Source organism: Aedes albopictus, chromosome 1 (assembly GCF_035046485.1).
Source record: "Aedes albopictus strain Foshan chromosome 1, AalbF5, whole genome shotgun sequence".
Classification (NCBI taxonomy): Eukaryota; Metazoa; Arthropoda; class Insecta; order Diptera; family Culicidae; genus Aedes; species Aedes albopictus.
This window is the reverse complement of record NC_085136.1, coordinates 184,558,363-184,573,143: the sequence shown is the minus strand read 5'-3', so window position 1 is coordinate 184,573,143 and position 14,781 is coordinate 184,558,363. Positions and strand designations below refer to the sequence as shown.

General features: G+C 40.3%; 2 protein-coding genes and 1 long non-coding RNA gene across 5 annotated transcripts in view; 2 read left to right on the top strand and 1 right to left on the bottom strand.

Annotated features, from left to right (window-relative positions):
- LOC134285361 (uncharacterized) overlaps positions 1-14,781 on the top strand; it is a 130,684-nt gene that overhangs the window by 65,116 nt on the left and 50,787 nt on the right. The window lies entirely within an intron of this gene.
- On the top strand, positions 736-1,149 carry LOC134290251 (uncharacterized protein K02A2.6-like). The gene has a single exon (XM_062857343.1). It carries the CDS (start codon positions 736-738, stop codon positions 1,147-1,149), a length of 414 nt encoding a protein of 137 aa, XP_062713327.1.
- LOC134285367 (uncharacterized) lies at positions 11,573-14,771 on the bottom strand. The gene is made up of 2 exons (XR_009996315.1): positions 11,905-14,771; positions 11,573-11,699 (listed from the first exon to the last, which is right to left on the bottom strand). It is a non-coding gene; the product is annotated as an uncharacterized LOC134285367 (long non-coding RNA).

The window sequence follows — 14,781 nt, the reverse complement described above, 5'->3', positions numbered from 1 at the left end:
TGGGCGCTGACGTTGCTGTTGTACCGACTTCACCATCGAGTACGTGCAAACGGAGAAGTTCGGGAACGCCGATGTCCTGTCGAGGCTGATCAACAACCACGCCAAGTCTGACGAGGATTACGTTATTGCGAGCGTGATTTGCGGTTTGTAGCGGACGAAGCAGTAAGCTGTCTTCCGCTCAGTTTCAAGTCGGTGGAACAGGAGACGCAATCCGACGAACAGCTGCGCAAAGTGTACCGGTATCTTCGAGAAGGCTGGCCGGAAGAGGCGAAGATCGTGGATCCGGAGATACGCCGGCTCCTTCGAAGGCGAGATTCGCTGTGCACCGTTGGGAAGTGCATCATGTTCGGAGAACGCTTGGTGATACCCGAGAAGCATCGGCAGCGGTGTCTACGGCAGCTGCACCGGGGACACCCCGGAATCTTACGAATGAATGCGTTGGCGAGAAGTTATGTGTATTGGCCGTCGATTGATGAAGAGATTGCCCAGTACGTGAAGGCGTGTAAGCACTGCGCTTCCGTAGCAAGGAGTGCACCGAAAGAAGCACCCGTTCCGTGGCCACGACCAACTGGCCCATGGAAGCGAGTTTATGTGGACTATGCCGGTCCCATCGACGGAGTACACTAGTTGCTGGCAGTCGACGCGTATTCGAAGTGGCCGGAAGTGGTGCCAACGCAACGGATCACTTCCACAGCCACGATCAGCATCCTACGAAGCATCTTTGCCCGGCTGTGAATGCCTGAAACGCTCGTCAGCGACAACGGGACGCAGTTCACGAGCAGCGAGTTCCAGCAGTTCTGCAGCGACAGTGGCATCGATCACGTCACCACGGCACCGTTTCATCCACAGTCGAACGGTCAGGCTGAAAGGTTCGTGAACACGTTCAAGAGGGCGCTGAAGAACATCCAGGAGGGGAAGGTCGGCGTTGGAGAAGCGTTGGATGATTTCCTGTTAACCTACCGCACAACAACGAATCGACAGGTCGACGAAGGTAAATCACCGTCCGAAGCAATGTTCGGCCGGCGCATCAAAACAAGTCTGGACCTGCTACGCCCTCCACCAGAGCGCCCACCGAGTGACGAAAAGGAAGGAAACCGAAGGAGCTTCTCTGCACACGATGCCGTTTATGCGACCTGGAACGGTGTGTGAGAAGATCGGCAAGGTGATGTATACCGTCTGGGTTGAGGATCAGCGGATGGTTCGAGCGCTTGTTAACCAGATGCGCAGTCGTGGCGGTACTACACCAGGTAGCAGCAGGCCGCAGTCAGCACTGCCCCTAGACGTTTTGCTGGATGCGTGGAGCATTCCGAGAACTGCGCCGCCAGTTCAACACCATCCTTGTTCCCCACGGACCCCGCGGACTCGTCAAGAGAGTACCCACCGTTGCAACTTGTGCCGTCTGCGTCCTCGTCGGTGTCTACGTCCATGTCCTCGTCATCATCGTCATCTATGTCTGCAACGTCAGCATCCCCAGAGTTCGCATCGGCAGATAGCGAACCAGTTACTCCAGTTCAGTTTCCACGAAGGTCTGCCAGAGCTCGAAGGCCTCCGCAGTGGTTCGGCCCGTACCATCTCTATTGAGAAGGGGGGATGTTGGGGACAACATTAACGCGGATAGTCCCTACCTACACAGGGAAAAATTTCTACTCAGTGGCTGAGTTGGTCTTACTCAGAAATCGAAAAATCCTTTGTTTTCTTACTCAGTTTCCGTCAAAAGTGGGACAACCCATTGCCAATGGGTTGTCCCACTTTTAGCCGAAACTGAGTAAGAAAACAAAGGATTTTTCGATTTATGAGTAAGGCCAACTCAGTCATTGAGTAGAAATTTTTCTCGGTGTATGCCGCCGCCGCTGGACTCGCGGACGACCGAACATCTGTCACCCAATGATGTCGACACAGTGCATACATGTGTAATTGTTATTGAATGAATGTTGTCCAAATGTAAATAAAGTTTAGTTTTGTTATTGTTCGTTTTACCGCAACAACGCGTTTTATTTCGTTCGTCCGTTTAACTATGTTTTAATTTGTTTCTCGCGCTAATGATCTCGGTACGCGAGTTCGGCCACCACGTACGGGCGCGGGATACAAAAATTCTAAATTCACGTAACGCTATAGGGGGGATGGGTGGTAGGGGGACTAGCGCTCTGTTACGCTTCATACAAAATTTCAAAACCTTCCATACAAAAGTTGTTACGTGGGGAGGGAAGGAGTCTAAAACTGTGAAATTTTGCGTTACGTAATATTTGAATGAACCCAAAACACACTAAAATCGTGTTGCTCAACAATGTCTCCGCGAGTCTACACTGAACCCAAACCTCATCCTTCAATCGTATTTTTTGTCATCCGCCTTATGTTTCAAATGCATCCTTCCTTTTTCGTCTGATGGCAATGGACGTATGCCACACCATCGAAAAATCGGAAGAAAATCGTCCCCTATGCATATGAATGCTCTTCGGTTTTTGAATATATTCTAATTCGATTTTGGAATGGCACCGCTCCAACTAAACATCATCCCGTAAACAGATAAAAAGTATTTCGATCACGCCCTATTACTACTATCAGACGCTTTCGGACTGATGCGTCATACGCTATTGAGATGATTCGCAGTCGCTGTCGTCTGATCTGGCGGTGGTGAGATTGGTTCGGCTGGAAGCGGTTAGAAGTCCGCCATTGTTTTTTTTTTCACTAGAAAGAAAAGGATGTGCAGTTTCTGTGCTTTGAGGTAAAAACATATTTCTAATAAACATTTTAAAATTTTCTACACTAGTTAATTTTCTTTTAATTACAGCAAGGCGCCTGGCTGTTGTGAAGGAGAGCATCGATTGCAGCAATTTTCACCTGAATTGCCGGCGGATGCTGATGTAAAATCGCCCTGCCGAGGCTCCTCCATGTTCCCGTTCAATCCGGCAGAATCCCACATTGGTGCTGCTTTTGATGCCCCTACTCGCTGGAAAGATCACCCCGGGGGCAACGGCATGTTTACAACATGTTTTGCCCGCAGCTTTTTGGAAGTGATTTTAATAAAATACGTTTTATGAATCCCTTTTTAATAAATGTTAAAAAGTGACAAATTCTGTTTCCTTGATAGTATTTTAAATATTTCTTAGTAAAAATCTAAGATGAATCAATTTTCAAAAAAAAATCTGTTTTAATTCTCTTACAAAATACAAATCCAATTCGTTCAATTACTGTATTAAATTCATCAGAAAATTAAATGGCGTAGCATTCATTTTAGTCAAACGTATCATACGGTTACAGGATGACTGTCATTCGGATGATTGTCATCCGAAATCAGAGGCATTCATTTGACTTGTCATTCGACTTGGGAATGATGTTTGTTAAAGGGCGTGTGCGTATAGCTTCCCATTCGATTTTGGGAGGATGTTTTTCTTCAGTGTATGGAATCTATAGTGTCTATAATGAGCAGAGCATTCCTTTTTCACAAATCCATCATCTCGCTTTCCGCATAGTGGTTTCGCAGCGCGGTGTCACGAACACTAATGCAAATCTACTGGTTGAAAATATACCCATTTGATTTTGCTGGGAACAGCTGATCTTTGTTTACTATTTTCAACCAGTAACTCAAGTGGTGTTCGTGTAATGCAGTGTGTACGTACACGCAACACTACTAAAAGCAGAAACCATTATAGATGTCAAATCCACAACACACTCACGTTTGTGAACACTACATACAAGACATACAAAGGGATGATGTCTTCACCTACCCGGCTTAACGACGTAAGCCTGGTTTATCTTAAACCACACTTAAAGTTAAGCCAAATTCTTAAGCCAGGTTTAAATATTTGCATTTCTTCACACCGGTTCAGCAAATAAAGACGACGGCTTACGCTAAGCCAAGCTTAACGAAATTTCCCATATCATTCCACGTTTCCAATGGAAACGTCATTTTAAGCCGCCGATATTTTGAAATGCCCGTTATATGCAGTATGGAGTAACAACAACAAAACATCCGCTGAAATTTTAGCAGGAAAAGCGGAATCGCTCGGTAGTTTTCTCGGATACAGAAGGAAATTAACAATATTATCGGGCCGCCACCAAACCGGACTTCGCACAATCAAGTCGCGACGCGACCCAACTCGCAACGTTTTTTAATCATGTCAAAAATACACGAAGACAAATTTCGTTCGTTTGAAACGAAAATATTCATGTTTATTCGGTAAACTGATGAAATATTTAAAACTAAAATATTAATTTTTAAAACAAACTCAATTACATATTGATTTCTACAATACCCATTGAAGAGCCCCCCGTTCCGCCGTCGAGAACATAAACAAAACTCTCAAGTTCCAGCTGCATCACCAAACAAGATTTCCTCTTGCAAAAAAGGCAAGTTTTACCAAAAGTTTCCACGAAATCCCATTGATTTCGGGAGCGTATGTTATCTACATGATGTTGGCATTGAAAGTGCCCCGCGGGAAGTGGATTTTCCTAGAGAAGGAAATAATTTTGTAAATTTAATTGGAAAACAAATATTTCCGTAGGGCCGACCTGCCACAAAAAAAAAAAACATTTTTTTTTACATTTGTTTCTAACATAACCAGTCAGAAGATACATGTTTGTTTCAAAAATGGATTGAATTTGCTTCAAATGTGACGTTCGATTTGCTCCAAACAGTTTTATTTTTGTTGCCAGAACAAATTGACAATTTATTTGAGTTTACCTGATATATTTTTGATTTTACCATCCTTTTTTCTGCGTGTAGTGCGCATCCTTCCCGTTGTTGTCAGCAACACAGCGCACTAGATGCGAAACAGTTGCAACACTTGTGGACCAAGAAAACGGAAATTTTTGATTGATTGTCGGTCTTGATTCCAACCGGATAGACAATAATGATCTACCTAGACTGTTGATGTTTTACCCAACGCTACACTGCAAAAAATCCAATATTTTTTTATATGTGTCCCTACACATGAGATTTTAAAAGCACAGCACTTATCGATATCATAATAATGCGTTATGTTGTGTAAAAAGATTGCTTTTATGAATTATGTGTGAGGCACCATAGTGAAAATCTATAGATCTACACACATAAATAAAATATAGCGAATGAATTCATGAACAACGACTATACTGACGACACCAACAGCTGCTCAAAGCTAAAATGGAAACCGCGAAAACATTTTGCAAATTCGTTCAATTGGTGTTGTTGGCGATACAAAATCCGGTAAACCAGGTAAAGTAATGATTCAAATATTCAATCTTACGTTTATTCTATTTTGCAGGTGTGAAACTGAGTAGATCGTCATACTCTGTAGGTGCTGGATGCAGCTATTCTTTCTGCATCGGTACCATCCGGTGCGGGATCTTCGGTTTGCGGAAACAGTATTTAGCAAGTTGCCCGAATGTTCGTTGGAAAAAGTTTGTCCACCAGTAAACCGCCGACATGCGCATATGACGATAGGAATGGAGAAGAAACCGGATCCGGTGGAAACTTCGGAAGGAATCGTGGTGCCGATGGGTCCGGTTGGAGACGCTGGTTCAAACGGAGGAGGTGGCTGGATATGTGTCGTTCCGGGGGAATGGCCTTACGCGATCCGAAAGATACACTACACAACATTGGAGGATGAAGAGGAATGGATGAACGGGATATCTTCGGAGGCAGGAAAAAAGTGTATTGCAAGTGGACGTATTATGTCTCCGGAGGCTTGGAACTACCGTCCGGATAAAGATGCTTCGGAATAGAACACAGTCTGCATGCTCCCGCCAATCCCAACTGTAAATAACATGCATGATACCAGATGAAACTGTTAATAGATGACTGAAATTCTTGTTTATATCAATAAAATGCATTAAAATGAAAGTTATCTTTAAATACAAAATCAATAAGAAGCAACGGCAATCGGAAATACTAATGGACTCTATTCCCGTTAATATATGATATTTATATTTAGTCACACTTGGAAATTAATATTCCTGACACATAGTTTCAATAAGCGAGAAGTTCATCGTCGAATATGTGTCATACTTATGATGCTTATGTTTAGTTTCTAATTGCAAAAATCCATATCAGCTGACACATAAACACAATATGGAGAATTCTCTCAGTGTAGTATCGAAGATCTATAGTATACGATTTAGTACCTACTACATATGATCGTTCCACAACATGTGGTGCTCGAATTTGCCTCTCATTGTACAAAGTTGAAGTGCCACATTGCAGAAAAGGCGTTGCAATGTTGATTTTATGTTTTGATATCCATAATCGCTTTCGAATAAAGTTGCATTTCGATAGTGAGTTTTTGAAAATGTGTTTGTCGTGAGATTCTCCAGAGTTCAGACCATTTTTTGAATAGGTATGTTTAAAATTATGAACTGTGTACATTCAATGAAAGCCACAGCAAAGTTCAAGTTACACTAGAAACTGAAATCCCTTATTAGAAACAGTTTATTCTATTTTCATTCCATTCGTTGGTGTTTTTAATACTTTATTTTAAAAATGTTTAGGTGCCGTTCACAACGCTTTAAAGAAAAGAAAAATATGGTCGTGCATTATGGCCCATGCAAAAAAATTAGGGTTTTAATATAAAAATGCGTTAATACGATGCACGCTGCCTTGTAATTACGAAAAACACCCAGCAATTAAAACTTTTACTGCACATTCTGAGAAAACATGCAAGCGGGCTTCCACGTGTATAAGCCGTCATAAGCCTGGAACACATAGCGTCCGTTCCGTCGAGGTTTCCGTTTTTTTTTGACAGTTTTCCCATGGGAAATCTGTCAAACTACTGTCACGCACACGCAAACGTATGCATGGTGTGGGGCACTTTAGCCTATAGAGTTTTGCATCGAAATTTAACCTCAATTTTCTCCCCGAGAGAGAAAAGAACGGCATCGAATGGGAATCAAAACAAACCACCGGAAAATGTCAAAATTTGTGTGGGAGAGAAAAGGAAGGGACGAACGAGAATGAACCAAACGTTCAGTCGTGACGTCATCTTGCAATATCCTATTATCCGATCAAGTAGGCGTTTCACTAGGCCTACAGACCTGGACAGACCGAGATGGCTGTCACAAATTTTCAAGCTTCCGTCCAGTTCAGTCTGACACTTTTTCTTCTAAGAGGAGAAGTTTTAGGAAGAAATAATACAGGAAATGACCGAAAGGACGTGCGCGGACATAAAATTTATAGATTTCCGGCATATTAACTTTGTTAACTATGATAAATTAAGCCAAACTAGGAGCAAATTGTCCAATCAAACAACAGTGCCGAAATGTACTACTTTACGGCACACTTAAGAGTGCCAAAAAGTAGTACTTTTCGGTACAATTGTTAAAGTTTGGTTGGAAAAGTAGGCCAATTCGCTGCCTTTTCACCGATTGAAAAGTAAGCACTTTCGAAACGTAATTACAAAAATGTAATTTCGACCTATCTAGATTCAATGTCATCGAATTTCTTCGAAAAAGGCAATAGGACACGATCGGTGAAGCACTAGATTTGCAGAGTAGGACGGGGCAAGATGGCCACCCGGGGCAAGATGGCCACCCGGGGCAAGATGAACACCCCTCTGTTTTACTACTTTTATGATGAATTTTGTCCAAACAACTTCATAATCCGTTAAAATAAAATTCATCCTGTTTGTGAACCTGATAAAAGCTACCTCATAACGAACGAATTGAAAAATATCGTCAAATTAGTCAATAGCATGGATTTTTAACATTTTCTCATAAGAAATCATGTTAGAATCAAATTTTTACCATAATTTTGATTGTCAGCGAACATTACTAGCTTACTGCAAAGCATTTTAACTTGCATTAGGAAATATGTTCTTAAAACAAACGTTGAAATTTATTCAATTTTAGTGATTTTCCTATAGTGGAACAAGATGAGCACCCCTGATAAGAATATAGAAAATATTTTGAAATTATTGTAATCCACTCAATAGTGCCGAACATAGATTTCCGTTTTCTCTGCAACTATTTGGTTGCGTTAATTTCTAAAAATAAGCCACTTAATAATCGTGCATTACTTTTCGAATAATTTTGTTTAAAGTTTTATAAAACCGCCATTTTTTTTAATAATCGAAAAAAAACTGATCATTTTAAAACGTGATATCATAGCAATAAACAAGATTTACTATTTCAATCACTGTATGGGCAATTCATAGTTAAAATATTTTGATTTTAATGAAAAGCTCTTTTTGCCCCGTAGGGGTGCTCGTCTTGCCCCGCAGCATGTTTGAACTGACCATAAAACATCTTTTTTGTTCAGTCAAATAAATCATCCTTAGTGTAAATTTTGAACCCTGCCATGTTTATGGGCATGAAAACATGATATAGAAAAGAACTACTGAGAGGTACTTTGAAAAATTGTGTTAACTTTCAATAAACTCAACGTGATCCTTAGGCTCATCTTGCCCCGCCCTACCCTAGTACATAATGAGCTAAATTGTTGTACAGTAAGAAGTTGAATTCTCCGTTTTTGCAAGGAAATCGTGCAAAAAGCGTGGGTATTATGATTCCTTGCCTAATTTGATGCTGTTTGAGCAAAACTTTGGAAAACTGTACTGATTAAGGGACAAGAAATAGCCAAAACAACAACACAGTTTTCTAAAGTTTTGCTCAAACAGCTTCAAATTAGGCAAGGAACCATAATACCCACGCTTTTTGCACGATTTCCTTGCAGAAACGGAGAATTCACCTTCTCACCATACAAAAATTCAGCTCATTACTACAAATCTAGTACTTCACCGATCGTGTCCTGTTAATATTGATCATGAAAAAAATGGGATTAAATGTGCGCTTTAAAAATCGAGTTTTGCAACGAGTTGCAAAATATTTTTGCAATGAAAAACAAATCACTAGAATATTTTTTTTTGTTTATTAAAGAGGCTTTAAAGCTCACTAGAATATGATCATTTCTATCAGTACCATCATGCTTCGCGGTGGTTCGATGGGAACAGTCATGCAGGGTTCGTAATTTTCGTTTCAGCGAAACGAAAATAAGCTGTTCTCACGGCGGCGGGAGAGCCTATTTTCATTATTTTGCTTGACAAACACTTTTCCCCTTCAGCACTTTTTTCAAGAGTAGCGATTAGTGATAACTGAAAATCGCTTCATCCTGCGGATAATTTCTTTTCGTTCTGTTTAATTTTCACTCACCAAATTCTCACGAAAATTTTTTCAAAGCAGATTAACAAAAATTGTACTCGCGACGGGATTCGAACCTGGAACATTACTAAAAACAACCGCGACACGCGCACTTTATCCACACCACTCGGGAAAGGTTTCCCGATGAAAACAAAATCCTATCCCGCCTGCATGCTTGAAAGAGAGAGGTGAATAAACGTCAGCAAGCTCTATATGAGTCAAGGAAAGACAGCATAATCGGCCGCCAAAGGGCAAACGAAATTCTCGCACCTTTGGGAGTGAGTGAAAAAATGTTTTCACTCTCCTTGTGCGGGAGATTTCTCAAGCCAGATTTTCGCTGAAAATTGGCGTGAGGGAAAATTCTATGTTCGTGAGAATGAGCGGAAATTCCGAACGCTGCAGTCATGTTTTCTATCATGCTAGACACTAAATTTTGATCAAGCAAGCTGTACCATAACCGTGACAATTTGGCAAGCTCTTGCCGTGACAACTCGGGTTGTGGATCAAACAATTGCATTATGATTCATAATACAACCGAAATCAGTTGTATTATGAATCATATTGCAATTGTTTGGTATAGTACGATAAACTAGTCCGTTGTGATACGGCATGTATAAATCAAATTTCATAGTGCTGAGTTGCAAAATAGTTATTTATGCAACAAGTTGCGAAATGATGATTTTTTCAGCACGAGTCGTACATTTATCCAACGAGGCTTGCCGAGTTGGATAAATACGACGAGTGCTGAAAAAATCGAGTTTTGCAACGAGTTGCATACAAAGTTTTTTGTAATTGCAAAAAATACCCATTCAGTATAATTCTTGGTACAATCTTGCTACACGCAGATGTATCAAGATCAAGACGAACCACGTGGCAGCATTCATGCGCGTCAGCGTGGTGCTTTTGTTTGATCAGGTAGGCTATGATAGGCTAGGTGTCAGAAATTTGCTCCCGTCGTCGTCATACCGCAACCGCACCATGGGCAAGAGCAAAAGTAGCTTCAGCTGCTGTTTCTACGCCTGATCTGCAGTCTAAATCTGAATCTGGATAGTCCTGATTCAGATTCGAGCTCATCAGAGGATGTAGAAGTAGCAGCTGTGTCTACGGTAGCCTCGAAAGTTATTGTAAATTGGGTTCTGGAAAAGGTGCTGAAAAGTCCTACTTTTCAGCACTCTTAAGAGTGCCGAAAAGTAGTACTTTTCGGCACTTTTGTTTTAGTGAAGAAAAGTAGGCCGTTTTAACATTACAACCGCGAGTGAAAAGTAGGGGAAAACGCAACGCAATTACAAAAAGATATTTAAAATCCACTTGCGTCGTGTTTTCGGCAGTTTTGTTCTCTTCGTCACGGGAGGTTTTTAGAAACCTATTGAACTCAAAGTTGGCCTCAAATCCTTCCAAAGTAAGCTGAATGATATGGCAATGTTTCAGGCATTTTGGCCGACAAAACCGCCCCCCCACGACGGAGAGGACAAACCTGCCAATAATATCCAACGTCACCCTATTAGGTATTCAAAATAAGTCATGTTTAGAAGTACACCACGAATGAAACTTTTTATATTTAGAATTATGAGTCGAAATGTTGAATATTCGATGGAATAAACGTGCTTTGAACTAAGTTTTTATAAGAAATCAGTGTATAAAAAGGTATTAGAAGATTTTTTTAGTGTCATCCTAAGTTTGTTTGTAAAAAAATATCTCTTGAATCATAAGAAACGAAAATGTTTATTGTGATCTGAAATTATGGAAGGACCGGGCTAAAATAAATAGAAACTTTAAGGCAAATGTACTTTCGACTTCCAAATCAGTATAACAAATTTCCAAAACTATCAACACGGTACCTTTTTGAAGGCTTTCAATCTAATGTAAAAACTTGATTGTCCCAAACCCGATGTGAATATTTTATATTGACGACCCGCCGGCTATAGGTTATCATTTTCTTTATCATCGTCTCCATCCGTAACCAAACGTTTTACAATTTTATCGTTCCTATGTGTACATGTTTCTAAAAAAATATTTTCTGCTGTTTCAAAAATTTATTTATGAAGCAGGTGAAGAAACCCAAACTCTGCAATTTGCGGCTTAAGCCTGGCTTAGCGCTGCTAAGCCACCTCAGAGCATCGCTTAAAATAAGCCACACTTAACGTAAACCGTAGCTTTATTAAACCGAGTTTAGTGGGTAAGCCGAGGTGAAGAAATTGAAAAAAAGTTAAGCCCGGCTTAAAATGTTGCTAAGCCTGGTTTAAAATTTAAGCCCGGGTGAAGAAATCGGCCCTAAGTAAAGTGTGGCTAATTTTAAGCGGTGCTCTGAGGTGGCTTAGCAGCGCTAAGCCAGGCTTTAGTCGCAAATCGCAGAGTTTGGGTTTCTTCACCTGCTTCAAGGATATACTTTGGAAGTATAGCGGAAAATATTTGGAATAAAACATTTTCACTTGGGAACGATAGAACTGATTTTTTTGGATACAGATGCAGGCTATGATAAATAAAATGATAATCTACAGCCAGCGCATAGTAAATATAATATACTCAACATCGGTTTTGGGAATTCCGGGTCATTTGGCCATATGCCGTTTGGCCGAAAAATGGATGATAAACTTAAGGTGAAGATATGACGAAGCCACACCTCAAGTTTTCAAGAGCACGAATCTGAAGAACCAAATTTCGGTTTGCACTGAAAAGTTGATCGATTGGTCACCACCAGCAAGTCACCAATCGATCAACTTTTTAGCGCAAACCGACCTTTGGTTCCTTAGATTTGTGCTCTTGAAAATTTGAGGTGTGGCTTCGTCATATCTTCACCTTAACTTTGTGGAGCCTCGTAGTCGTGCGGTTAGGGTCACCAAGCTCATAATCGCACCATGCTATGGGGTGAGGGTTCGATTCCCGCTCCGGGCGTTAAAACTTTTCGTAAGAATAGTTTCTTCCCCGTTTCCACTGGTGCATATTCATCCTTTGTCTAGTGTTAAGTTTAAACAGTCTGTACAGCCCGAAGCTGAAGACGTTGTCCGTGTCTTTTAAAGTGATCATGCCATTTTATTCACATTAGTACACCTCGAAAGAACAGCCTATGATTAAAAAAACCCTATGATAAAATATTGATAGTTTCAATACCAACCAATCCCTCAAAGAAGGAAATATTTCTAATGCTCATATTGATAATGTCAAAAAGTTCTTCTCAATTCTTTTGATCCTAATTCGGCCAAATGGCATTTGACCAAACGGCCGGACACCGTTTTTGGGACGAGCAAGAATTTTACATGAGATTGAAAGTCTTGATCGTGTTGATAGTGTTGGAAGTTTTTCATCGTGAATTGGAAGTCGAAAGTACATTTGCATTGAAGTTCCTTTTTATTATTATCTGTCCTTCCATAATTTTAGGTCACGATAACCATATTTTTGTCTCTTATGGTTCAAGAGATATAATTTTTAACAAACAAAATCAGGATGACAGTTAATAAAACTTTTCATTCAATAACTTTCTATAGGGGTAGGCGGGGCAATATGGACACCCTAAGGTTTTTGCCAACTTTACCTGGCAAGATGTCAAAAAAGTTTAGTTTTTTGATACATGTGTCCTTTTAAAGTCTATTTAGCATCTATTGCATAAGAATGCTCACGAAGAAAAATGATTTATCCACTTCAAAAAATGTTATGAAAAATGTTAGTTTTTCATGACCGTCTTCAAGCATACGGGGCAGAATGGACACCCCCATGGGGCAATATGGACACCATGAGACTTTTACGAATTTCGTACATTATTTACACCTATAAAGTCATTTCATTACAAAACAACTATTATGGATGAATAATACGCCGAAGTAGTTCATTTTTGTTCAGTTAATTTAAATTCAGGCTGTTTTGGATAAAGCTTCGTTTTTGTCGGCATGTACACTGCCCTGAATCGCATATCAGTCCCATTTGCATAGGAAATCCAGCAAAGATGGGACTGATATGCGATTCACGGCAGTACAGCTGGGGAGCCTATCAAAAGGCGGAAACACGAAAGGCGGAATTACGAAAGGCGGAAATTCGAAAGGCAGACCACCTTAGAAGTGTAAAGAAAGGCGGAAAATAACGTAAGGCGTAATTTCAAAAAGGCGGATTCAGTACAAAACCATCGTAATTCTACGCCTTTTTTATTAAGACTATGTATTAAATTATTTGGTGTGTCTCGTTTCAGACATGTTTGTTGTACTTAAATTCTTAGTTGATTTCACTCAGCCAAGTAATAAGAAATTAGTATTCAGATTAGATATTCAAATCTGGCGTTCGATTTGAACAGGTCGTATCTGCATTGAATTCTAGGAAAACTGTCGAAACATCATCCAATACCTGAAATAGTTTATTTTATAGAAATTTACGGCTGCTACCTTCCTGGAATACTGAATTTTCCTTAGGTACGCGGTTACGAAACAGGACGATCCTGAATATGTATGGATTCAATTCTCGATGATATAGTTCAGAAAATTTTAGGGTAGGAAATGTCCTCAACTGAATTTTTCCTTCTTTCAACCATAGGCTGTTCTTTCCAGTATCATTGCCAACATATTTTTTGGTACTGAAACTGCTGATATTCAAATAATATTTTTTTCCTTCTTTTGAACATAGGCTATTATTTCTAGCTTCATTGTTAAAATAGCTATTGGCAATAATTATTGAAAAAGGTAAACAAAAAAACCGATCGGTTTCTAGTTTCGTAACTGCTAAATTGCAGTTCGTCCTGATGACCATTCGGCCTAATGACCTACGGCCGAATGACCCAGCATCATCCCCAACACACATTTTAGCTTGCCAGCAAATACTTCAGAAGCGGTTCTGTAACACTAGCCCGAAAGTCACTAGCCCGAAAGACACTAGCCCGAATGCAACAAGCCTGAATGTAACACTAGCCCGAATGGTAGCATAAGGTATTTTGGGGAAAACAGATTAACAATTTCATCAGAGATTTTTCCTTCTTTAAGTTATCGGCTATTCTTTCAAGATGTATTGACGCAAATCGTATTAGCACCACCATTAGCGCCATAATCAATTTACTGGATGGTTTTTCCTTCTTTGGAACATACGCTGCTCTTCCGTATTCTATTATTACCAAGATACTGATAGATAAATATCGATTCGGGCTTGTGGTATTCGGGCTAGTGACATTCGGGCTAATGGTGCATTCGGGCTAGTGTCGTTCGGACTAGTGACATTCGGGCTAGTGTTATAGAATCTTCAGAAGCTGTACAGTCTGTCATTAGCGAATTTGCCCTAAATTACACGTTGCCAATTCCTGAGGAAAGGTTGCGTTTTTGGGCTCCCCTATTACTTTATTCTTTTGAGCAATAAAGTTGCGGTGTTTCGTTAGATGTGTCTGTTCTTTTCATGAGGATTTTGTAGTGTATAGATGCTAATTATTATGAAAATTTTATAAAACGTGAGATGTATCTATTTGCAAAGCCTGTATGCATGTGTGTGTGGACTACCAACCATCTCCAAACTAGATGCGAATTTTGGCTCGTGCAGGCAGCACGCGAGCTGTTCATGGTTGGTTTTGGTGTAACGTATCCCGACTATGCGATTACACCAAAATCAATACTGGCTTTGCAAATAGATACATCTCACGTTTTATAAAATTTTCATAATAATTAACATCTATACACTACAGATTTGTCGCGTGGAATTTGGCGCAAATGC